The sequence below is a fragment of the Pelophylax lessonae genome (assembly GCF_965119305.1).
Source record: "Pelophylax lessonae genome assembly, chromosome: 11".
NCBI classification, from domain to species: Eukaryota; Metazoa; Chordata; class Amphibia; order Anura; family Ranidae; genus Pelophylax; species Pelophylax lessonae.
In genome coordinates, this window is record NC_138778.1 from 177,039,393 (window position 1) to 177,067,023 (window position 27,631).

At 43.1% G+C, this 27,631-nt stretch overlaps 1 protein-coding gene across 1 annotated transcript in view; it reads left to right on the top strand.

Annotated features, from left to right (window-relative positions):
* The window catches only part of FMNL1 (formin like 1), a 121,290-nt gene extending 103,620 nt beyond the window's left edge, over positions 1-17,670 (top strand). Inside the window, exons 23-26 of the mRNA XM_082271785.1 lie at positions 2,661-2,762; positions 3,251-3,334; positions 5,816-5,936; positions 16,424-17,670. Coding sequence (XP_082127911.1) covers positions 2,661-2,762; positions 3,251-3,334; positions 5,816-5,936; positions 16,424-16,524 — 408 coding nt within the window. The 3' untranslated portion in view covers positions 16,525-17,670. The remainder of the gene's footprint in view (positions 1-2,660; positions 2,763-3,250; positions 3,335-5,815; positions 5,937-16,423) is intronic.
* The last annotated feature ends 9,961 nt before the right edge of the window (positions 17,671-27,631 follow it).

A 27,631-nucleotide genomic window follows, 5' to 3' on the forward strand; every position in this document is an offset into this window, starting at 1 on the left:
TGTCTCTGTGGTTACATCAAAAGCCACGCCCCTTGACAGTTAGAAGCACGCCCCTAGGGACACACCCCTGGATCTCTAATAAAGTTAACCCCTTCCCTGCCAGTGTAATTTTTTACAGTAACAGTGCATATGTATAGCACTGATTACTGTAGTAATGTCACTGGTACCCCCAAAAGTGTAAAAAATGGTAGTCAGGGGTCCGATCTGTCCGCCGCAATGCCGCAGTCCCGCAAAAAAAAAAATCGCGGATCGCCGCCTTTACTAGTTAAAAAAAAAAAAAAACAATAAAAGTGACATAAATCTTTCCCTTAGCTAGTAAACGCAATAACTTTTGCGCAAACCAATCAAAATACGCTTATTGCGATTTTCTTTTTACCAAAAATATGTAGCAGAAAACAAATTGGCCTAAAATGTTAAAAATTTAGATTTTTACAATTTTTTGGGGGGAATTTCATATAAAAAATTTGAAAAATATTGTTATTTTTTCAAAATTGACGCTTTTTTTGTTTATAGCGCAAAAAAAAAAAAAAATCGCACGGGTGATCAAATACCACCAAAAGAAAGCCCTGTTTGTGGAAAAAAAATTTAATTTGGGTACAGCGCCGCCCGACCGCGCAATTGTCCGTTAAAGTCACTCAGTGCCGAATCGCAAAATAGGCCCTGGTCTTTGAGCAGCCAAATCCTCCGGGGCTTAAGTGGTTCATTCCATAAATAATAACCTGTTATTAGATTTTTACTCTAGGAGTATATACTGTAAGGAGTTTGTAATTATTCATTTAAGCATTTCTCAAGAATTTCCAATTTACCTAAACCCATTTGATTTTAGTCGACTAAAATTTACTGGAGATTTTAGTTGACTAAAATACGGCTAAACAATTCAGATGACTAAAATACGACGAAAACTAAAATGGCATTTTAGTCAAAAGACAGGTGAAAACGAAATTGAAATTTGAGGTCAAAATTAGGACTGATGGATGGTGCAGATGGCATTTTTTTAAAGATCCATCAGCGAGGCTCATTGCCAACAGAGCAGTAATGGTTCTCTTATAGTGTTTAAGCAAAGAACCATAAATCTGATATTAATGTTATAATAGAATTATTGAAGAGCAGTAAGACTTCCCCCACCTGAATCACACCTAACCCCAATGTGCATTATTTTTGGAATCTTCATAACATGTTTTGAAGCATTCTAGATGCCGATTGCTCCTCTGCGTCCAGTTTGGATATCAGATTACTACAAAGCAGATGGGAATTACTGTTAATGCACCTGTTAGGTAGAACATTTAACCCTTGCAACCCCTACATTACTGGTTTTATGTGTGCTGCACTGGGCCATATTCTGCATCCCTGAGTGCTGCCATGCAAAGGATTACAGGACGACAACCAAGACAGATTCCAGTAGAGGAATGAACTTCCCTGGTTTATCCAAAATTTTTAAAAACTAAATAAAGAAATCGGTGGTACTCAGGTGGTGGAATCTGATGCTCCCACCATTTCCTTGTGGATAGCTTGTGGCGAATTCGAATGTACCTCTTTACAAGGCTGTGTATACCAACAGAGGTTGTCCCCAGAAGTTCACAAAGGTTTAACACATATGGTTGGAGGCGGAGGACACGGCCAATGATTGTGAAGACCCCATCACAGTTGTTCGGTAGCCCACATCTACTCTTGTTACCTGTGGTCTGGGGGGGCTCTTGGTCTGCAGCCACCTTTTATGCATCTTCAGTTTTTCCGCAGTGAACTGACTCATTCTCCTATTACTGCCTTCTCCTGGTGAAGCACGATGTTTTTATAGCAGCAGCCATGGTTGGGGTTTTGTTTCGTTGTTTTTGTACTTGTTTGTATGTTTTGTTTTTGTGTTTCTCGAGCCAGGGCTGGCCCTACTATGGGTCCCACTGGGTCCATTGGACCCAGGCAGCACTTGGAGAGGGGCAGCAAATTGACTCCCAAGTTTTTTTTTTATGAGCAGTTTTGTGTGTCATCAGTTTGTGGTGCATTACGAATGGCATTCCTCCATCTGCATACAAACTGATGAGTATGAGGAGGCGGAGTGTCTTCGCGGAACGTCCCTCATGTGATCGTGGTGTGCGCAATGACGTCAGACGTCAGCGCACTCCATCTCATGCAGGGCAGACTGGATCTTCTAGGGCGGTTGGCGCGGCAGACACAGGGGTGACAGGAGGACTGAGGACAGACAAAGAGTGTTTGGTGGACCAGTCCAGGGGTGAGTTATGGAAGATAACAGTATATATATTATTTTCTAAATGTTATATTTATGTAAAATATTGGATGTGAGGGCCTTTTGTTAGGCGTGATTTTCTTTGGTGGGGTGGGGGAGCAGCATTTTATTCTTGGACCCAGGCAGCACAATGTCTTGGGCCAGCCCTGCCGATGGCTCTGTTTTTGTACTAGTCTCTTTTAAAATAATAAAAAGTTTTGGCTTTAGCTATACCCAAAATTGGCCCAATGGATTTGCCACTGTTTGATTGTGTTCTCAAATGTGGGTTGGTAGGCATTATTTGCTAGCCCCAGTCAGCTTGCTATATGGAATAGTATAGTCGTATATATAATATACAGAATCGCAGATAATCCAGGTCTTCATTATGCCATCCTTCTCTCCATTTAGCCCTTTCCTTCTCTTCTCTTTCTGTCTTTTCCAGGAAGCCTATGAAACAGTTGTTGGGTATTTTGGGGAGAACAGCAAGACTATGGCTCCTCCGGCATTCTTCCCAATATTTTTTCGCTTTGTGAAGGCCTACAAGGTAAGAATTGCATTCTTTCTTGAATAACAAATAAAAATGTGTAGAAGCCATCACTATAACTGAACAGATTATTACTCAACTTGTGCAGTTACTGACTACAAGAAATTCTACTAAAACAACAAGATAAAGATGGGGCAGAATGGCTGTTGTCTTGGGGTTAAACTGCCCACAACTTTAGCAACATGTTATACCCATATTGGCCTTTAGAATAATTTGGGGCACAAACAAGTCTTTGGCCTATTCCTCCAAGTAAAACCAATCCCATCTCAAGCCTGCTCTTGTACATGACAATGAGGGTCACAATTATTTGATCCTCCAACCATCGTACAGGGTTTGCTCTCAATACGGCTGCTAAATTTGTTACTTGGTCTATTGGGAGGAAAGCTTGCCATATGACCAGCATGGCTGTACTTTTTTTAATAATGTGTAGGAAAGGCCTATAATAAAAGGAGTGTATTGGGAGAGTCACTTTTCTTCTCTTTTGCCAGCAAGCGGAGAAGGACCTGGAGGCATGGAAAAAGCAGGAAATGGTGCCCGCTGAGGATAAGGCTCAACTGGAGAAACCAACACAGGTACAGCATCAAAACTCTCAAAAGGCTTTACCAAGTGATGTTTGTAGGGGTTTAAAAAAAAAATGAGCATTGACGTTCATTAAAAGTGACTGATTACTGGTCAACACTTGAACTTGTTTTCCCCAGAAAAAAAGGTAATGATTCCTACATTACACCAAACTTTTAGTGTCAGCCTAGTGGGGGATAAAAGATACAGCGGTTATGCCAGTCATAATCATGAAGAGTGCCTAGGACAGACCAAAGGGAGGAGATTTTTCCCAGAGACTTACATCTACCTGTCCTTGGCAGGTCCTGTACTCGCATGATAGTAGGAAGCTGTGGACACACCAACTATTGCGTTTCTGCCTACTCTCAAACTTATCCCAGTTGCAGTGCTCACTTCTGACAATCATAAGTATTCTCTACTGCCCCCTAGGGCAGGAGTAGGCATGCTTGGCATACTATCTGTAGTGAAACTATAAATCCCATCATGACTCTGCCAGTCATTCTTGCAATGCCTCATGGGACTTATCATGTTTCCACAGCTGGAGTACATCAGTTGTCTACCCCTGCCATAGAGTATCCCTAAGCAGTCCAAACCTCACTTGATTTTTTAATGGAGGACAGCATTAAATTAGAAATTGTCTTCAAACTACGCTCCAAAACAATAATGCGATGCTGTAGCACCTTACTCCTGCGTTCAGAACCAGAGCCCCCGTCCACTCATTCCACGGAACTCAAACTTGGCCCAAATGGCGCACGAATCCCAAATGGCTGAGGCCTTGCTGCCCTATAAGACCGGGGTAGTGTGAAGGTACTGCAAACAGAAAACAAAGGGCACACTGGCCTAGCGCATTATCTGGAATATAGGCTTTATTAAATTAAAGCTTCAAACTATGGCCTTCCAGATGTTGCGAAACTACACATCCCATGAGGCATTGTAAATTGTAAAACTCTGACATTCACAGACATGACTATGCATGATGGGAATTGTAGTTCCTGAACCACTGGAGGGCCATAGTTTGAAGACCCCTGATCTAGATTAGCATTGTTTTTGGGTGAAACTTGCTTGAAAACAAAATGAAAATACCCTGAGAGCCCATTCACATTAGCGCGACTTGTCAGCCTGACAAGTCGCGCTCGGTCGCCGTCCATTGATTAGCACAGGACCCGTTCTAATAGGAGCGACACAAGTCACTCCGACTTAGAAAAAAGATCCTGTACTACTTTGGGGCGAACTGGAGGCGACTTGCATAGACTTCCATTATGTGAAGTCTCTGCAAGTCGCGCCGAAGTCGTGGTGCAAGCGACTTCACAGGTCGCCCCCCAAAGTCGTGTCGCGCTAGTCTGAATGGGCTCTGAAGCAAGAATTCCAGGTATGGCTTTTATTATACATCAATAAATTGGTCATTATCTATGCTCAGTGTATTCTATACCTGGCCAATGTCCTCGGAAACTGGAAATCACTGAAGTAGACACCAGTACACCAGTGATCTCCACTAGCTTCTGGGCCCCATCCCGAGTGGCCAGCTGATGCATTGAACACAGAAGGTTGGCTGCTCTGCATGGGCACCATTCAAAGAATGCTTAGCATTTTCTGAATGAATGCAAAGTGTTCTCCGATTGGATGAGGTGGAGTATGTGACCTCACCATCTCATCCAATCAGAGAAGGCTTTGCTTCATGTAGAAAATGCAAAGCATTCTCTGAATGGCATCTGTGGCGAGCACCTGACTCTTCTGTTCGGCAAGCAGAAGTGCAGCCCCTCAGCCCAGGACCTGGAAGCAAGTGGAGATCACTGCAGATGTCTACTTCAATGGTTTCCAGCTTCCAGGGTTATCGGCAAGTATGGTAACTACATAGGTATTATATTGGTACAAGTTGGATCATGGTAACTATGTGCAGTATAATATAGCCATACCTGGAAAACCTTCTGATGTTGCTTGCAAAGTGTTTGTTTTTTTGGCCGCCTCCTATTATTTGACGTACCTACGCATGCAAAAACAAGGTGGCAGTACACCAGAATGTTTTTTGCTGTATTGTACTGATTTTTTGCACAGAAAAAAAAAATTCAAGCAACCGAATGGAAAAATTCTTCTATATTTTTTGTTATTAGAATTCGGGGCTGCTTACCCCTGGTCCCCGTCATCACAGTGTTTCTGCTAGATGCACATAAAGCAGCGGGCTTACTATGCAGCTGCTTTCGGTGTTACTCTTGGAAGAATATTGTACTTGCAGCAGAAACATTGAGGACATAGGGGCTAAGTGATCAGGAGCGGCAGGCAGCCTGCAAGTAGACATTTCTGGCAGAATCATGGCCCTGACATCTGCTTAGGAAACCCTAATTACGGCAAATCACTAGTGCTAGTACATATACTCATTAGTTCATATATAGTAGGTGTGGGGACAGGGTCCCTTCAAAGGCCATCGCACCCTTAAAATCTACCTTCATTTTGACTTTTCCATTGGAACTAATGCATTTTGCTTATTTATGACATTGCAGTCTCCACCTGCCAAAGCGTCAAAACCGCCAGTCAATCTGATGGCTGAACTGAACAAGAAGCTGCAAACAAAAGAGCCGCGGGTGTATGAGGAGAACTGGGTTATAGAGGATATTATTACAGGTAAGGAGAGATTTTTTATTTTTTTTCACAATAAAAAACTTTATTCAAGAATAATGTAAAACAGAAGTTACAACATGGCGTGGAAATATTAAACACGTACAGATAACAAGTATTCAAAGTGCATATATATTGAAACCACATTTTGGAATACAATGTGTTATCAAGAGTCAACAAATAAAATGTGTTCTCGATGCTAAGAGGGAGGGAGAGAATCCATATTAACATATCCATATAATATACACTCCCACTTGTAAATAGGCTTGTGACGGTATCAGATTTTCATGCTGCGATTAATTGATTAAGGTTTTGCCACGGTATACGGTATTATCACGGTATTCTATTATTAAATTTAAATTATTAAATTTCCACCTCACTTCAATTTCATTGCTGAATTTAGGGGCTTTGGTTCACTTATGCACATTATTATATAGTCAGTCAGTACAGACTCTGTGAACCAGGCCTAAAATAGGTCATCAAGCAGTGTCTGGCCTAACTGGTGATAACTGGTCCTGGCGCTCGGCTCCGATCCGATGGCCTGGTCATTAAGAGGGCAAATCCTTGTGGTCAAGATGTGGTTAAACCTGAAGGAGGTGTTGTTTATAAATTACTTTACTATTGCTTTAGGCCTGGTTCGCATGTATGCGGGTTGGTGGTTCACATGTATGCGGGTTGGCGGTTCACATGTATGCGGGTTGGCAGCCCACATTTGCACAGGCATAGCAGCCCATTGATTTGAACGGGCTGCTATGCCCTCATTTTCCGCAGAAAAAAGGTGCATGCAGCATTTTTTTTAAAATTCAGTGGCCTTGAAATCCATCCTGCTTTTGCACCATGCGACTAACCTGCAGTTCCTGCTCTGGCAAGCTTTCTGCATTTTTTGTATACGTGGGCACGGCATTTAAAAACAGTTTGCGTGTGCAGCAACGGCAGGTAAGTCGCATGGTGCAAAAGAAGGATGGATTTCATGGCCACTGCATTTTTTTAAATTCTGCATGCACCTTTTTTCAGCTGAAAACGCAGGCATAGCAGCTCAAGCCCATTCACATCAATGGGCTGCTATGCCTGTGCAAATGTGGGCCGCCAACCCGCATACATGTGAACCGCCAACCCGCATACATGTGAACCGCCAACCCGCATACATGTGAACCACCAACCCGCATACATGTGAACCAGGCCTAAAGCAATAGTAAAGTCATTAATAGATAAAAACACCGGTCCTCCTGCAGGTTTAACCACTTCTGGATCGCAAGGATTTGCCCCTTTAAAGACCAGGCCATCGGATCAGAGCGCCAGGACCAGTCATCACCAGGTAGGCCAGACACTGCTTGATGGCTATATAATAATGTAATGTGGGCTGCTATGCGTGTGTGTGTGTGTGTGTATATATATATATATATATATATATATATATATATATATATATATATATATATATATATATATATATATTAGAGCTGCACGATTCTGGCCAAAATGAGAATCACGATTTTTTAGCTTGGAATAAAGATCACGATTCTCTGTGTAACAAAAAAAAAAAATTGGGATAACTTTACTGTTACGTTTTTTTTTTTTTTTTATTCATTAAAGTCTATTAATTGCGTTTGAAAGACTGCTGCGCAAATACAGTGTGACATAAAATATTACAACAATCGCCATTTTTTTCTGTAGGGTCTCTGCTAAAAAAATATATAAAATGTTTGGGGGTTCTAAGTACTTTTCTAGCAAAAAAAAAACTGATTTTAACTTGCAAGCAACAAATGTCAGAAAAAGATCCAGTCTTTAAGAGGTTAAACTTCCTTTCTCCCTGGCAGAGGGAAGGAAAAGATACAATGTAATCATTTTTGTTTATAGTTAGGAGACTTAATGCTGAAAGGTGTTAGCTGAGTGAGTGAATGAGTCATCCAGCTCACTGAAATGTATCAATTCACAAGTCAGGCAGACTTGACAGAGAAACTCGGTATTTTAAAAATGCCACAATAACAATACCGTGGCTATGCAATACCGCGATATATCGAATTACCGAAAACCGGCATATGTCTACTTGTAAACATTAGAAATATCATAGAAAGATTTTTTTAGGGCCTCTGTCCATGAACATTTGTTTTAATCTGAACTGCTTTTTATCCTCACCTGAGTCCATGGAAATGCACGTTAAAGAAACAAGAAGAGCATTTTGTATTGTATGAGCCCTAAACCTGCCTGTTGGACATTAGAGCATGAAAGGAACCAAATCTATCTCTGGGCCATACAGCAAATTGTTGTCACATACACTCACCGACCACTATATTAGGTACACCTGTTCAATTGCTTGGTAACACAAATTGCTAACCAGCCAATCACATGGCAGCAACTCAATGCATTTAGGCATCTAGAAGTGGTGAAAACGACTTGCTGAAGTTCAAACTGAGCATCAGAATGGGGAAGAAAGGGGATTTAAGTGACTTTGAACGTGGCATGGTTGTTGGTGCCAGACGGGCTGGTCTGAGCATTTCAAACACTGCTGATCTGGGATTTTCACACAAGACCATCCTTTGGGTTTTCAGAAAATGGTTAGAAAAAGAGAAAACATCCAGTGAGCGGAGGTTTTGTGGAGGAAAATGCCTTGTTGAAGTCAGAGAAGAATGGGCAGACTGGGTCGAGATGAGAGAAAGGCAACAGCAACTCAACCAACCACTCGTTACAACCAAGGTATGCAGAATACCATCTCTGAACGCACAACACATCAAACCTTGAAGCAGATGCTACAGCAGCAGAAGACCCCACCAGGTGCCACTCCTGTCAGCTAGGAAACGGAGGCTACAATTCACCCAGGCTCACCAAAAGTGGACAATAGAAGAATGGAAAAATGTTGCCTGGTCTAACGAGTCTCGATTTCAGCTGCAACATTTAGATGGTAGGGTCAGAATTTGGCGTTAAAATGAAAGCATGGATCCATCCTGCCTTGTATCAACGCTTCAGGCTGGTGGTGGTGTAATGGTGTGGTGGATATTTTCTTGGCACACTTTTGGCCCCTTAATACCAATTGACCATTGTTTAAATGCAACAGTATACCTGAGTGTTGTTGCTGAGCATGTCCATCCCTTTATGACTACAATTATTATTATTATTATTCAGGATTTCTATAGCGCCAGCAGTTTACGCAGCGCTTTACAATGTTAGAGGGAGACAATACAGTTACAATACAATAAAATACAAGAGGATTAAGAGGGCCCTGCTCAGAAAAGCTTACAATCTAATAGGGTGGGGCAGGTGGTACAAGAGGTTGTAACAGTAGGGAATGAGCTGATGGAAGATTAGTTGGAGGTGTGATAGGCTTCCCTGAAGAAATTAGTTTTCAGGGATCACCTGAAAGCAGCTAGAATAGGAGATAGCCGTACAGGTTGAGGTAGAGAGTTCCAGAGGATGGGAGAGGCCCTGGAGAAATCCTGGAGACGAGCATGAGAGGAGGAGACAAGGGAGCTTGAGAGTAGGAGGTCTTGAGAGGAGCGGAGAGGACGGTTTGGGTGATATTTGGAGACAAGTTTGGTGATGTAGCTCGGGGCAGAGTTGTGAATGGCTTTGTACCCTACAGTGTACCCATCTTCTGATGGCTCCTTCCAGCAGGATAATACACCATGTCACAAAGCCCAAATCATCTCACCACTGGTTTCTTCAACATGACAATGAGGTCACTGTACTCCAATGGCCTCTCCTCCAGATCCCAATCCAATATCCGGGAGATACGCGTCATGGATGTGCAGCCGACAAATCTGCAGCAACTGCGTGATGCTGTCATGTCACTATGGACCAAAATCTCTGAGGAATGTTATCAACACCTTGTTGAATCCAAGCCATGAAGAATGAAGGCAGTTCTGAAGGCAAAAGGGGGTCCAACCCGGTAATAGCAAGGTGTACCTAATAAAATGGCCGGGGAGTGTAAATGGCACAAGGTGATCAATGATAATATGCATTTTTTTAGAAGTTCTCAAAACATCTAACATTCAAATGTCACTGTTCAGAAGAAGGCACCATAGGGGTTCACCACCCTAGTGGATGGGTGTCCATCCAAAACTGCATTTTATTTCAATTCAGATAGTGGGAAAGGCTTAGAACCTCTGTCCGGTTGCTGTGACTTTCCAAGGCTCTGTTGGAAGAGATTATCCATTACTTACTGTTGCAGTAATAACAGTTTAAAAAAATTAGAAGCAAAGGATAATATCTCCAACAGCAACACAGACCTTAAAAATGCTTCCCTCCCCCTCAGGAGACCCCTACTGCCATAATCATGTCTTATTTTAGGCAATTGCAGCATCAAGGACGTTGTGTACGCACTTTGCAGAGTGTTTTCTTATAAACAAGCCTTCAATCTTGCATAAGGATCTGACATATTTTTTGAAAGTATCAAATTCCCCGGCTGCAGCCCCCCTCCTCCCTGCTCCTACGCCACTTCTGTTTTTTTGCAGATGGCGGGGATTACTGGAGAGAAGGTTGCAATGGTTGCTGTTTTATATGCAGCTGCTCAGTCATATGACTATCAAGATTCACACAAATAACTACTCTGATGTAAGAGCCGCTGTTAACGCTGGGGGGGGGGGGGTCGGGGGTTAATAGAGCAAAGAGAGAGCCCTGGCATATACTGCAGCTCTCACAGCGGAGGAGTTTACTAATGTGCATCCTGATAGTATAATGGCTAACCCCTTGTAAACAAAGGCTGACCCCCTACATCTAGTACAGTTGCTGCCTTCCCCTTCACTAATCCCTGCTGTCTCTTCCTGCGAGCTCCCCACCAGGGGGGATCTGACACTCCGGGAAGGGTCTGATCACAAAGAAACACTCTGCAATACTGCTGCATTGAAGGAGATTTGATGCTGGAGACAGGTTTTCTTTCAGTAGTGGGGGGAGGCAGGGCCATCTTACCAAATGGGCATGCTGGGCAGTTGCCCGGGGGCCCCACCTACCCAGCCCCAGCCAAGCATTAGTCCTGATTCCTGTGTGCATCCCGCCGCCTCTCGGCCCTGCGCTGCTGTCAGGCCAGTTGGGCAGTGGAGGGGGAGCCCTCAACTGCAGGAATGCCTGTCCGCCTCCACGGGAACAGGCACACACAGGACAGTAGAGTCCGACTTCCATCTATGTGTGTGTGCACCGGACCCAGCCGCCCAACTTGGAAGCTGTTATTAGCCTGGCACTGCTGTACTAATAAATATCGCCTTATCGATAATTTGCATATTTTATTCTCATGGGTGATTGTGTAGGCAGGGCCCCAGTGCACTTTATTGCCCGGGGCCCTTTAATGCTCTTAAGATGGCACTGGGGGGAGGCTATACCCCAGTCATCTTTTACTGGTTGCCTGTGACACTGCTTCAGCTTTTCTGTCATCTGCTGCCTGGTGCAGCATTGATCATTGGGTCAGTAAAGTTGGACACACACCAGTAGAAGTTCATTTGAAAATGTTTCACTTTGGAAAATTCCTAATGGCTGATGGGGTCAAACTGACTTCCATAGAGGCAAGAAAATTCAAATTAGAAGCAGGATAGAAAAATGTTCTTTCCAGCTTCCATACCAGGGCAATTCTTGCATTCCTCTCCTACATGTAAAAATCATCATATTTTGGCTGGAAAACTAATCAGAACCCCCAAACATTATATATATAAATATATATTATAATATATATATCATGCTTGATAAATTGCTGCGCAAATACCGTGCAACGTAAAAAATTGGAATGACTGCCATTTTATTCCCTAGGGTCTCTGATTTTATATATATATATATATATATATATATATATATATATTTTTTTTTTTTTTTGGGGGGGGGGAAAAAAATGAATTATAAAAAAACAAAAACCCTAAAGTTAGCCCAATTCTTTTGTAAAATGTGAAAGATGATGTGGCGCAGAGTAAATGGAGGCCTAACATGTCACACTTTACAATTGCGCATAATTGTGGAATGGCGCCAAACTTCAGTGCATAAAAATCTCCATAGGCTACGCTTTAAAATATTTTACAGGTTACCAGTTGAGTCTAACGTTCGCAGTGATGCCTCACATATGTGATTTGAACGTTGTTCACATATGCGGGCACGACCTACACATTCGTTCGCTTCTGTGTGCGAGCTCAAGGGGATGGTGGCTCTTTAATTTTTTTTTATGATTTTATTTAAATTTTTTTTTTTTTTTTTTACACTTTTCCATTAATTTATTTATTTTTTATTACTTTTATTCCTTTCGCAAGGAATATAAACATCCCTTGTAGTAGGAATAGGGCATGACAGGTCCTCTTTACAGCTAGATCTGGGGTCTATAAGTCCCCAGATCTCGCCTCTAGGCTGGAAAGCCTGAAATTAAAAAAAAAAAAAAAATCTCCGCTTCTCAGCTTAAAAAACGGCAGGGTTTACATCTGCCAATGCTGAAAGTGACGTCATAACGTTCCGCCCAGCCTCCGAAGGTCATAGAGATGACCAGGGACCATCTGTTCTCGGTCAGCTTTATTGTAAACAGCCGTTCTCCGGCGTGCCGATCACACGGGCGAGCTGGTAGAAGAACCCCAGGGTGGTGGGAAGGGTCCTCTTTAAAAACAATCAAGTGGCTGAACAGCTGCTATGATTGTTTTTACTTTGCAGGGAATCGCCAGCAGAAGAAAAAGATATAGGAATGATGCCTGTAGCTGCACCCATCATTCAGATATCTCCACTGAAAGCCCAGGACGTCATATGACGTCCAGCGGTATGGAAGTGGTTTTAAACAAATAAAATTCTGTGAATGTGTTTTCCATTTGGGAAAAGTGGCAAATATGGTCATGAAACCTAAATAAATCTGGGATGCCATTCAAATAAAATTAGTTGACTCAATGATGGCCATTAGGAATATTCTAAAAACAGGGGAACACAGTGTATGTGCTTAGTGTTACTAAAGGCATTTTTTTTTTTAGTTTTGGATGGAGGGGAGAGGGATTAGAACTCTTGCAGGTTTATAGCGGTTTGTGTCCCCATTAGGGAGATTCACCCTCTCTATTTGCCATTATCACTGAAAGTAACAGAAAATCCCAAATTTTGGGTTGAACAGAAATAGAGCAGAGATCCTCCAATGGGTACACTTTTGGAGGGATTTCCTCTCACTTCCTGTTTTGGCTATGGGACAGGAAGTAAATGGAAATCTCCTCCCATCAGACACAGATGGAAAAAAGTGGGGGTTATAACCCACCCTTACTATTCCCTACTGGCTGCACATTAGGCAATAAAACATTTAATTGTGCTTTAAGAATTGATCCACTGACATCTGCGTTGGGTCTCCTCTTCTGACCAACACCTGCTGATGTAAGAAAATCCATACTTCACACCCTCTGGAGAACTCGTTTTCCCAATATGCTTTACATTTAGATTGATGGCAGCAAGGAATGAGGTAGTTGCCTTCCTAGTCCCTGTTCCTTTGACCTCAACATCATTTCTCGGCAAGAGACTTGGAGCAGCCTGTGCTTTTCTCAAACCAGGCAGAGTTCATTCAGAAATTCACATTTCGCTAAATCTGTTTTTTTATTTTTTTAAAGCACAATGCAACCAGTTTGTGGGGGGTTACGGGGTTTAATTTACTTGTCCCTGAGAAGGTTTCCAAAAGACAAACATACTCACCTAAATGGCTGCAGCATTGATCTGATGCTGCAGCTGTCCCCCGCCGTCTCTACGCTGATAGTTCTCAGTCTTCAGTGAGCCTGTGACTGTCAGTCCCCAGCTCTCTGCTCTGCCCCTCCACCACTCACTCGAGCCGTGGAAGGGGCAGAAGTAGCTGGCTAAGGCTCGTAGCTGTGAGGCTGAGCCAGCTGACGGTCAGCCGTCTGGGCAGATCCAAATATTATTGTCGGGAATCTGGGGAGACTCTGTGACGTCAGGTCGACAGCAGACGTTAGCCCCTTGTCGGCTGAATCTGGGTCACAGGAGTGCAGAACTAAGTGCACTCCTGTGATCACTAGGAAAAGTACAGCCAAAAAAGCTTTTGCCATACTTTTTCCTTTTAAATAGTCCTAGTGTATCTGAGATCTGCCTTTACAACGCATGTATATTTTACAGAACTTTACTCAGGGAAACCAGTTTTTATATACTTGTATATATGTCTGTGCTAAGATAAGGGGGGCCTTTATTACATTGTCAAGTATACATCTAAAAAGATTCACCTCCATAGCCTCTGCACCAAATTGCTACATGAATCAATTATACTGGCAGTATTGAGAAAGTCACTTCACAAGAATAACCTCAATAGTGTCTACACCTAATTTCTACATGAATCCATTATACTGGCAGTGTTGGGAAAGCCACCTCACAAGATTCACCTCAGTAGTCTCTACACCAAATGTCTACATGAATCTATTATGCTGGTAGTGTTGGGAAAGCCACCTCACAAGATTCACTTCCATAGTCTCTACACCAAATTTCTACATGAACCCATTATGCTGGTAGTGTTGGGAAAGCCAACTCACAAGATTCACTTCCATAGTCTACACCAGATTTCTACATGAATCCATTATGCTGGTAGTGGGAAAGCCAACTCACAAGATTCACTTCCATAGTCTCTACAGAAAATTTCTACATGAACCCATTATACTGGCAGTGTTGGGAAAGCCAACTCACAAGATTCACTTCCATAGTCTCTACACCAGATTTCTACATGAATCCATTATGCTGGTAGTGTTGGGAAAGCCAACTCACAAGATTCACTTCCATAGTCTCTACACCAGATTTCTACATGAATCCATTATACTGGCAGTGTTGGGAAAGCCACCTCACAAGATTCACTTCCATAGTCTCTACTCCAAATTTCTACATGAATCCATTATACTGGCAGTGTTGGGAAAGCCACCTCACAAGATTCACTTCCATAGTCTACACCAGATTTCTACATGAATCCATTATGCTGGTAGTGGGAAAGCCAACTCACAAGATTCACTTCCATAGTCTCTACAGAAAATTTCTACATGAACCCATTATGCTGGTAGTGTTGGGAAAGCCAACTCACAAGATTCACTTCCATAGTCTACACCAGATTTCTACATGAATCCATTATGCTGGTAGTGGGAAAGCCAACTCACAAGATTCACTTCCATAGTCTCTACAGAAAATTTCTACATGAATCCATTATTCTGGTAGTGTTGGGAAAGCCACCTCACAAGATTCACTTCCATAGTCTCTGCCAGTATAATGGATTCATGTAGAAATTTGGTGTAGAGACTATGGAAGTGAATCTTGTGAGTTGGCTTTCCCAACACTGCCAGTATAATGGATTAGTGTAGAAATGTTGTGTAGAGACTATGAAGGTGAATCTTGTCAGGTGACTTTCCCAACACTGCTGGTAGGATTCATGAAGAAATTTTATGTGGAGACCTATGGAAGTGAATCTTGTGAGGTGGCTTTCCCAACACTGCCAGTTCATGTAGAAATTTTGTGTAGTGTTGGGAAAACCACCTCACAAGATTCACCTTCATAGTCTCTACACAACATTTCTACACAAATCCATTATACTGGCAGTGTTGGGAAAGCCACCTCACAAGATTCATCTCCATAGTCTCTACACCAAATGTCTACATGAATCTATTATGCTGGTAGTGTTGGGAAAGCCAACTCACAAGATTCACTTCCATAGTCTCTACAGAAAATTTCTACATGAATCCTAGCAGCAATGTTGGGAAAGCCACAAAGTGCCAGTGCAGGCCCGGCTAGGGTTGCCACCTCATCCCTTTCAACCCGAACACATATAAAATACACAGGTTCTGAGGGTAATTTAATGCAGATAAGGCACCAAGTGAGTTTAATTACCACCTTGATCAGCCACAGAACTTGTGTAATTATTATGTGTTCAGTTTTAAAGGGATGAGGTGGCAACCCTAGGCCCGACACCGTGAGTACTACCAGCTTGCTACAGCATAATGCCTAATCTGTCTATATGTGCAAGGCTATAGACAACAGGCATTTTTCTTTAGTCACAACCAGCATATGCAGCAAAGGCCTGTATCCACAAGATTGTGTCAAGGATATCAGTTTGAGATCATTCACAATTAACTGACAAGGGCAGCTGTTTTCCTTCAAGTGGGTTTTGCATACCGCATAGATTTTGTAAGGGAATGTAAAACCTGACTGAAGCAAACAAAAGCTTGTATCCATAGGCCCTAAGGCAGGCCAGGAGCATGGGCAGAGTTCCAGAACTATGCTGAATGTGGGGAGTTGCATTAAAAAGGTCACTTATGATGTAACATTCAATGAGGAACATTGTTACTTTCTGATGGTGACACAAGCATAGGTGGTAGTTGCTTTGGTTCAGATATGAATAACTAGGTTTAACCTAGTTATTTGCATCTGTACCAAAGCAACTACCTACCACGTGCTTGTGTCACCATTAGAGAGTAACTTATGCTCCTTATATAATTGTAAAGCATAAGTGAGCTGATGTATTGCTATTGCCTTGAAGAACTGTATCTGTGTACATATTGGGCAGCAGAACTTCTACTCTTCTGTCTCTTCCCCAGACCTAAGAAATCAGCCGTACAGGAGGACAGACATTGCACGGAGGAACAGCAAAAAGCAGACCAGTGGAATAGCAGTCAGCACCCCAGATTTACCCATCTGAACTCCACACTGGTGTCTACCAGAGGCTTCATACTACTAACAATGGCGAGAAGAGGGTTAGAGTCCGCCATATAACGTTCCCAACCCTCAGAACAAGCATATGGATCTTGAATGCACATTACTTGGTTTATATATCTATAGAAAATGGACATTTATAGGGTAATATGACCGGTTTCAGAACAAATGTTTTTAAATGCAACGTTATTTCAAAAGTTTCAATGCACCAAATATAACAGCTTCTGCCAAACTTTTCTGTATGGGAGGTGGAGTGGCCAAGAAAAGGCCATATTGCTAGTGTCATGGTGCATTTTAAGTGTTGGATACATGCAGTTTTTTTTTTTTTGTATATATAGAAGAGGTCTGGATTTTACAAGTTGCTGGTATCACTGTAAATAAATTGATAATTGGTCTTCTTGCACAAACTGTATGTACTATTATCTTGCAACTTCCAGGCCCAACATCTTAAAATGCTCTATAAAATTATAAGGAGGACCAGCCCAAGGCTTGCACAGATTTGTCTAGTAATGCCTATATGAGCAAGGCCAATCCCTCTCTGCACTGCCCTGGGCTTCTAAGCAGGATATAAGGGGGTATGCCAGTGTTCCCCAAACTTCCCTATGTATGCTGTGTTCAATTTAAATGGACCTGTCCTAGACACACTAAAAAGACACCAATCTTATAACCGCAGAGACATTTAGAGAGCAGCATCGCGCAGCAATGTGGGTGTTGACACCTGTGACTGATGCCTTTATAGTTGAGACTTTATTGGCTTCTAAATACTTTCTTATTTTCACCATCCCTGGCAGAAGTGATCTTTTCACTTTGGAAAGTCCAACATAAAGTCCCTGACGCTCTTTACGCACACGGCAAGTACAGGAATTTAAATAATTAGACTTAAAGGTCTCTGAGGTGTGGCAGAGCCGTTTTAAGTGCATGGGTACTATTATTATACAGGTCATACCCCTTACACACGAATCTTCAGCTAACCTGTTGAATTCAGTTTGCAAGGACTAGATGAAAATGTTAGTCTTTCCTTGACGTAAATAATCTGATCCGCAAACAGTCATTTAGGGTGTGTGCGCTCGCTATACTTGTCACACCTAGCGAGTGCACCTTCTGTTCCGCTTCCTTTTATATCTGGGCTTCACTTACTTTATTAGCTTCTTCACAAAAGGACCATGTCACCAAACCACCTATTTCAACAACAACCTTCCCATAGGATTATGTGCATTTAACATATTTTAGGCTTGTTATCTACACGTAAAACCCTTCAGCTTGTGTAGACGTCCAAAAGCTCAGAGACCGCTCCTGGGTGCTGCCATCTTGGAAGTGGCATCAACAGCCCCAGCAGATTCACAGCTGTGACACTTTACTCCTCCCCTGGCAGCTACATAAATGGTTATATAGGGAGGGGTGGAGGAGCTGGGCCAGCACAGAGAGTAATTGGGCACTCCCAGAAGAGGAGAGAGCTATAAATCTCGAGGGGGAAGTGGGGATCTGTGCTAGGGAAATTATACTTTCTGCAGTGCCAGATTAGGTATTTAAAATACTTGAATTTCTCTTACGTCCTCCGACAGTCGCCGCCTCCTCTAAGTCATCACTATTGGAAGTCAATACCCAATAGTGATGACTTAGTGGAGGCAGCGACTGTCGGAGGACTCAGAGAAAGGAATTTTACAGGTAAGATTGTACAAAAATTCAGTTTTCTCTTACGTCCTCCGACAGTCGCCGCCTCCTCTAAGTCATCACTATCGGGTATTGACTTCCAATAGTGATGAATTAGAGGCGGCGGCGACTGTTGGAGGACTCAGAGAAAGGAATTTTAAAGGCAAGATTTTACAAAAATTCAGTTTTTCTGTGCTTTTACCTGCAATTTTTTAAAGGCTAAATTTAGCTTTAGTAACATTTTATAGCCGTATTTAAAGTGTAACACGTTACTATGCAGTCACACCCCACTCCTGTGACAGTGGGCAGGAGTTTCTCTCCACTACACCCAATGTTACATTTTAAACTTGACGCAGTTGTGCATGGCTCAGTCATTCACAAGAGATCTGTGAATGAAGAAACTACACGTCCAATTTTCCACTGCTGCAGACAGCTTGTAGTTCTCAATGAACTACAAGGTCACACGGATGAGCATGCTTTTAGTTCATTCGCATTTCCTCCAGCTTTCTAGCAGAAAGTACGCACAAGGTTATGGGAAGAAAGCTGGAGGGAGAGTGTGCAAGAGCCTGACATTGAACCCATGGTCCACTGGTCATAGGTGCAAGTAAAAAAGATAAACTAGTGTAATAAAGTAAACACAAAAAAGTGCATAAATTCACAGTGCAGTAGAAACACTTCAAAATATATTAAACCATGTATGCCAATGCAGTTTTAAAGAAAGGAATCTTGCAAATAAATCAAACACAAAGTGAAAAAATAAAAAAAAAAGTCCAAAGAATGGTGACAAGTGGATCATCACTGATGCATTCCTAATGGTAAGAATGTCTTAGTGTAGGTCCGCAGATTACAACTTCCCATATATCACCACGTTCAAACAGAGTGTGCTGGCTCCTTACCGACTCCCCCTTGACATGCAGCTTATAAAATGCAACCAGTTATTAGAAGGGGTGCGTGAACCACAGTATTTTCCCCACACTTAATGTGTCACCACGTGGTATAAATAAGATTTGCCTCTTACCAAATGGCCATAGTCATGAGCTGAAAATGAATATATTCCACCAGTGGACCGCAAACAATGGACACTCTTGGGATAGGTTTAATAGTCTTCACACTCTAATGGCTCCACCTAGATTCCCTCACCCCGGCAGGTGCAGCATCATCCGGAGTATATCACTCAACAGTCAATGGCACTTAAAGCATTGCTGGGATATTTATTATTCTTGTTGTCTTCACAGCAGAATCTATATTTGCTGCTGCATTGGTAAGAACTCCAGCTGTCATCTTCCCTTCCCTACAAAAATAAATACATGCACATTTTTGTTTTAACTGCGAAAAAATTGATTTTTGTAAGAACTTACCGTAAAATCTTCTTCCCTGAAGTTCATCAACAGACGCAACAGACTATGGGGTTATGCTCCTCCTATCAGGAATAGGCACTAGGCAGGAAAAAAGCTTAACCACACCTATTGGGTCTGTCCCTGCAGGCATAACCCCACACACCTGCTTTCATTAGGCAGTTTAGTTGCAAGCAGTGTTTAGATTAGAAAAAAAAAACATTCACTCAGAAGTAGACGGGCGGGTTCTGCGTCTGTCGATGAAGTTCAGAGAAAAGGATTTTATGGTAAGTTATTACAGAAATCCAGTTTTCTCTATCGTTCATCGACAGACACAGCTCCATTTAGTCAGAGACTATAGGGATGTCCCAAAGCAGTGTATTCATGAGGGGTGGGAAGACAACGCAAATAGAAACGTAACTCCCCAAAGGCTAAACTTAGCCAACCAGGTAACATGGAGCTCAAAACAGTTCTCTTTAAACAGCAGCCTGCAAAACCTTGTGGCCAAAGGAAGCATCCGAAGATGCCAACACATCTACTTTGTAGAGTTTTGTAAACTTATGCACAGGCAACCAAGTTGCCGCCTTGCAAACTTGCAGCACTGATGCCTGATGGTGAAAAGCCCAAGAGGCACTCAGCGCTCTCGTAGAATGCGCCTTCACCGGGAAAGGAGTAGCCTGACCCTTCAGTGAATAAGCCTGAACTACCGTCTGCCTAATCCATCTGGATATGGGTCGCCGAAGACACAGCCAATCCCTTACGAGATCCTTCGGTAAGGATAAAAAGAGTGTCTGATATTCTAAAAGACTCTGTGGTCTCCAGATAGACCCTGATCGCGTGAATCACATCCAAAGAGTGCAATGCAAATTCCTTTGATTGTTTGGGTGTAGGGCAGAGTGAAGGCAACACAATGTCTTCATTCAGATGAAAATCAGAAACAACCTTAGGAAAACACGACTGATTAGGTGGAAGCACCATTTTATCTCTGTGTATCGCCAGATAAGGTGAGCGGCAGGACAACGCCGCCAGTTCAGATACTCTGCGAGCGGAAGTGATAGCCACCAAGAAGGCAACCTTCTTGGACAACGAAAGCAGAGAAATCTCCTGAATGTTCTCAAAAGGAGGCTTTTGAAGAACAGATAATACCAAATTGAGATCCCACGGTGGTAGAGGGGACCTTCTTGGAGGAGCCATATGGTGCAATCCCTGTATAAAACGTACAAATCACAGCATATATAGCCAAAGCCGACACTAGGCCTTTGATAGTGCCCAAAGCCAACCCCTGTTTAACTCCTTTCTACAGAAAGGCCAAGACCCTAGCTATCGAAAACAAGCGAGGGTGCACCTTCAGTGATTCACACCATGAAATATACGATTTCCACGTATGATGATATATCTTGCTAGAAGTCGACTTCCTAGCCTTCAATAGCGTAGGAATCACAGAGTCAGAAAGACCTCTATCCCTCAACAGCCATGCCGTTAAAGCCAGCGACTGTAAAGCAGGATGGAAGATCAGACCTTGAGACAGCAGATCATCCCTGAGAGGAAGACTCCATCGGCGACCAACCTTACCAGGTCTGCGTACCAAGACCGGCGAGAATGACTGGAATCCCTTCCACCTCTATCCTGCGCAGAAGCCTCAGCAGGACTTTCAAGAGAGGAAAGGCATAAATTTGCAGACACTGACCCTAAGGAGCCACTAGAGCATTTGTGGCGTCGGCCAGAGGATCTTGAGACCTGTCTATGAATCTCTGAACCTTTTTTGTTGAGGCGAGAAGCAAACAGATCGACTTTGGGAGTCCCCCACCGAACACACAGGAGAGAAAAAAAAAACCTCTGGGTGCAGGGACCACTCCCCTTGATCCAACACCTGATGACTCAGGTAATTCGCTTGCCAGTTCTCCACACCTGGAATGTGTACAGCAAGCAGAAAGGGCTGGAATAAATTGTTCCGCCCAGGCCAGAATCTCGACCACCTTCTTGGCTGCCAAGACTCCTGAATTCCTTAAACTAGGCAGAAACAAACTGCTTGATGATAGCAGAGTGTGTGGGGTTATGCCTGAAGGGACAGGCCCCTAGGTGTGGTTAAGCTTTTTTCCTGGCTAGTGCCTATTCCTGATGGGAGGAGCCTAACCCTATAGTCTCCGACTAGATGGAGCTGCGTCTGTCGATGAACGATAGAGAAATGTGAATTTATATATTTTTTTTTTTTAAATGGTGAACTTATCCTTAAAGTTTGAGGACAGTGTATCTTTAAGTCTAGAGCTACATGAGACCTGTTTAGTAGCTCAGTAGTTCTATAAAAGTCCCTAGCAGCAGAAATTGACCAGGAAACGGATGCAACAAATAGCTCCCTATGGAGTAAACTACAGTGGGTAAGGAAAGTATTCAGACCCCCTTAAATTTTTCACTCTTTGTTATATTGCAGCCATTTGCTAAAATCCTTTAAGTTCATTCTTCCTCATGAATGTACACATAGCACCCCATACTGACAGAAAAACACAGAATTGTTGACATTGTTGCAGATTTATTAAAAAAGAAAAACTGAAATATCACATGGTCCTAAGTATTCAGACCCTTTGCTGTGACACTCATATATTTAACTCAGGTGCTTTCCATTTCTTCTGATCATCCTTGAGATGGTTCTACACCTTCATTTGAGTCCAGCTGTGTTTGATTATACTGATTGGACTTGATTAGGAAAGCCACACACCTGTCTATATAAGACCTTCCAGATCACAATGCATGTCAGAGCAAATGAGAATCATGAGGTCAAAGGAACTGCCTGAAGAGCTCAGAGACAGAATTGTGGCAAGGCACAGATCTGGCCAAGGTTACAAAAAGATTTCTGTTGCACTTAAGGTTCCTAAGAGCACAGTGGCCTCCATAATCCACAAATGGAAGACGTTTGGGACGACCAGAACCCTTCCTAGAGCTGGCCGTCTGGCCAAACTGAGCTATCGGGGGAGAAGAGCCTTGGTGAGAGAGGTAAAGAAGAACCCAAAGATCACTGTGGCTGAGCTCCAGAGATGCAGTCAGGAGATGGGAGAAAGTTGTAGAAAGTCAACCATCACTGCAGCCCTCCACCAGTCGGGGCTTTATGGCAGAGTGGCCCGACGGAAGCCTCTCCTCAGTGTAAGACACATGAAAGCCTGCATGGATTTTGCTAAAAAAACACCTGAAGGACTCCAAGATGGTGAGAAATAAGATTCTCTGGTCTGATGAGACCAAAATAGAACTTTTTGGCCTTAATTCTAAGCGGTATGTGTGGAGAAAACCAGGCACTGCTCATCACCTGTCCAATATAGTCCCAACAGTGAAGCATGGTGGTGGCAGCATCATGCTGTGGGGGTGTTTTTCAGCTGCAGGGACAGGACGACTGGTTGCAATCGAGGGAAAGATGAATGCGGCCAAGTACAGGGATATCCTGGACAAAAACCTTCTCCAGAGTGCTCTGGACCTCAGACTGGGCCGAAGGTTTACCTTCCACCAAGACAATGACCCTAAGCACACAGCTAAAATAATGAAGGAGTGGCTTCACGACAACTCCGTGACTGTTCTTGAATGGCCCAGCCAGAGCCCTGACTTAAACCCAATTGAGCATCTCTGGCGAGACCTAAAAATGGCTGTCCACCAACGTTTACCATCCAACCTGACAGAACTGGAGAGGATCTGCAAGGAGGAATGGCAGAGGATCCCCAAATCCAGGTGTGAAAGACTTGTTGCATCTTTCCCAAAAAGACTTCTGGCTGTATTAGATCAAAAGGGGGCTTCTACTAAATACTGAGCAAAGGGTCTGAATACTTAGGACCATGTGATATTTCAGTTTTTCTTTTTTAATAAATCTGTAACAATGTCAACAATTCTGTGTTTTTCTGTCAGCATGGGGTGCTATGTGTACATTCATGAGGAAGAAGAATGAACTTAAATGATTTTAGCAAATGGCTGCAATATAACAAAGAGTGAAAAATTTAAGGGGGTCTGAATACTTTCCGTACCCACTGTACACATATAACCTGCATTAGGATCGCACTTTTTGTATTGATTTCATTTACTGATCATTGCACTTGATTGGAGCATTGGGTCATTGTGTTATCAATGTACATGCTACTTTTAACGCTTGTTCTTCAGGGAGCCATTTTGTTTTATCATTTTAAGCACCAGTTAATATTTTTAGCAGGCTTGGCTGAAAACCTCCCGTGTACCTCTAAACTAAGCGGTTTGGGTACCTTTGCTGAGCACCACACAGACGCTACATACAGAGTTCAGAGGTATGCTGTGTACAGGGTGCTGGGTTCAGAATTGCGTTACATACAGAGTGCAGAGGTGTGCTGTGTACACATTGCAGGGTCTAGGAGTGCATTATGTACATAGTGCAGGGTTCAGTAGTGCGTTACATACACAGTGCAGAGGTGTATACGTGCAGGGTCTAGGAGTGCGTTATGTACATAGTGCAGGGTTCAGGACTGCGTTACATACACAGTGAAAGGTTGTGCTGTGTGCAGGGTTCAGAAGTGCGTTACATGCAGGGTTTAGGGGTACACTATGCACAGTGTGCAACCCCCTGGCTGCAAAACTGTGTGCAAGGGCCACATGACAAGGCCTGGCGGGCCAGATTTGACTTGTGGACCTTGTGTTTGACATATGTGGTCTATAGTGTATGCTGGAAGATTTAATTTAGTAATCTGCCCTAAAAGTACATTTCTCAGAACAGTGCACAATGACAGTAGCCGCTGATATTCCTAAATATATATATATATCACAAAAGTGAGTACACCCCTTACATTTTTGTAAATATTGTATTGTTTCTTTTCATGTGACAACACTGAAGAAATTACACTTTTATACAATGTAAAGTAGTGAGTGTACAGCTTGTATAACAGTGGAAATTTGCTGTCCCCTCAAAATAAATCAACACACAGCCATTAATGTCTAAATCGCTGGCAACAAAAGTGAGTACACCCCTAAGTGAAAATGTCCAAATTGGGCCCAATTAGCCATTTTTCCCTCCCCGGTGTCATGTGCTTCATTAGTGTTGTGTGAATGGGGAGCAGGTGTGTTAAATTTGGTGTTATTGCTCTCACTCTCTCATACTGGTCACTGGAAGTTCAACATGGCACTTCATGGCAAAGAACTCTCTGAGGATCTGAAAAAAATAATTATTGCACTACATAAAGATGGCCTAGGGTATAAGAAGATTGCCAAGACCCTGAAACTGAGCTGCAGCACGGTGGCCAAGACCATACAGTGGTTTAACAGGACAGATTCCAATCAGAACAGGCCTCGCCATGGTTGTCCAAAGTAGTTGAGTGCACATGCTCAGCGTCATATCCAGAGGTTGTCTTTGGGAAATAGAGGCATGAGTGCTGCCAGCATTGCTGCAGAGGTTGAAGGGGTGGGGGGGTCAGCCTGTCAGTGCTCAGATCATACTCTGCACACCGCATCAAACTGGTCTGCATGGCTGTCGTCCCAGAAGAAAGCCTCTTCTAAAGATGATGCACAAGAAAGCCCGCAAACAGTTTGCTGAACACAAGCAGACTACGGACATGGTTTACTGGAACCAAGATAAACTTATTTGGTTCAGATGGTGTCAAGCATGTGTGGGGGCAACCAGGTGAGGAGTACAAAGAAAAATGTCTTGCCTACAGTCAAGCATGGTGGTGGGAGTGTCGTAGTCTGGGGCTGCATGAGTGCTGCCAGCACTGGGGAGCTACAGTTCATTGAGGGAACCATGAATGCCAACATGTACGGAGACATACTGAAGCAGAGCATGACCCCCTCCCATCTGAGACTGGGCCGCAGGGCAGTATTCCAACATAATGACCCCAAACACTCCTCCAAGATGACCATTGCTTTGCTAAAGAAGCTGAGGGTAAAGGTGATGGACTGGCCAAGCATGTCTCCAGACCTAAACCTACTGAGCATCTGTGGGACATCCTCAAACAGAAGGTGGAGGAGCGCAAGGTCTCTAACATCCACCAGCTCTGTGATGTCGTCATGGAGGAGTGGAAGAGGACTCCAGTGGCAACCTGTGAAGCTCTGGTGAACTCCATGCCCAAAAGGGTTAAGGCAGTGCTGGAAAATAATGGTGGCCACACAAAATATTGACACTGTGTGCCCAATTTGGACATTTTAACTTGGGGGAGTACTCACTTTTGTTGCCAGCAGTTTAGACATTAATGGCTGTGTTTTGAGTTATTTTAAAGGGGACAGCAAATTTACACTGTTAGGCCCCTTTCACACATGGAGTCCGTTCAGATCGGCCTGTCAGTTTTTTTGGGCGGATCTCAACGGAGGCTCCGTACATCCCTATGGGGCATCAGATGTTAGCAGAGACATCCGATCCGATCCGTCAAAACCAGACGGATGGAAACCCTATTTTCCATCTGTCTATTGGATCGGATGAGACCGGACAGACGGTCCGTTCCCATCCGATTCCCCCATAGAGAAGAATGGGGACCTGACAGATATGTTTCCGTGCTGTGCCCACCTGCTTAGTGAGGGATCGATCCCTCGCTGAGAAAAACGGAGTCCGTCTGGCGGACTCTATGTGTGAAAGGGGCCTTATACAAGCTGTACACTCACTACTTTACATTGTAGCAAAGTGTCGTTTCTTCAGTGTTGTCACATGAAAAGATATAATAAAATTTTTACAAAAACGTGTGTGTGTATATATATATATATATATATATATATATATACACACATACATTCATTCACACACACACAGTTTTTACACCTGTCTGCAGTCCCCCACTTTAGCTTGAAAAACTGTGTCAGATGTATATGGATGGAATATAAAACATTTTGTATTTTTCTTATTTTTTTTTTTTTTTTACTTTTATCAAAAATGCATATTAAGCATTAAAATACTCCAAAAGAAGCAACTATTGCCCGATGTCTGCAATTCTTCGACTGTATGAACAATTAACTAGAATCTGTCTTAGAGTGAACTACACTGGTACCATGTATAAGGATCAATCTTTCCTCCCCGGACAATACTCCAATCGAGGGATTGATCACTAGAAGGTACAGCTACACGCTATGATCTAGCTTACTCCATAGAGAGCCATTTAGTGACTGCTACTCCTGGCTGTCCTTCAAACTCCAGGGATTGTAGTAGAACTAAGCACAGAATATTCAGGACAACCAGAACTTTCCTTTTTTTATCCAACCTAACAAAGAACGCTAAACTCTGGTTCAAAAAATATAAATACATTCAAGGACGAATTTAAAAAGTTCTTCTATTGCGCTCAGTCTCCTCTAAATTCTTTTTTTTGCTGCTGCAACCTGACTTCCTGTTAGGCCCCTTTCACACATGTCTGTTCCGCCGACGGACTCCGTTTTTCTCAGGGGGATCGATCCACCGATCCCCGCTGAGCAGGCGGATGACAGCTCCATCTCCGCTCTGTGTGCGGAGACAGAGCTGTCAGATCCCCACTGTCCTCTATGGGGGAATCGGATGAGAACAGACCGCCTGTCCATTCTCATCCGATCCCATCCGCCAGATGGATGAAAAACTGGGTTTCCATCCATCCGGATTTGACAGACAGGATCGGATGTCAGCGGACATGTCTCCACTAACATCAGCTGCCCCATAGAGATGCATGGGGGATCTGTTCACATACGCCTGAAAAACTGACAGGTGGATCTGAATGGACTGTGTGTGTGAAAGGAGCCTTAGAGGGTGGCTATGTTTGTTCTTCATGGTCCCACTGTATGTAGGAGCATAGTCACCCTCTATTGCCCACTCACTCCCAAGTTGGACTATGGGATTTGTAGTGTGCACATGACAGCAAGTAATGTGTACTCTGCTTGTTCCAAACAAATGGAAGTGAGCAGGGAAAGGAGATGTGCGGGAGCTCATACAAGGTGGCAGGTAAACACTATAAGAAACCATTTCATAAAAAATAAGTTACAGGACCATGAAGCAGTGGATGCTTATGGGTTATTTTTGGAGAATAAGGATGTTGTTTAATGTCACTTTAAACATGGAAATTAAAACTGGGAGATGGCCCTGTGTGCTTCTGGTTTAATAAAGAACATGATGCTAAATATGATGGTTAGAGAATGTACAGGTCTACCAGACAAATCATGAAGTTCATTACT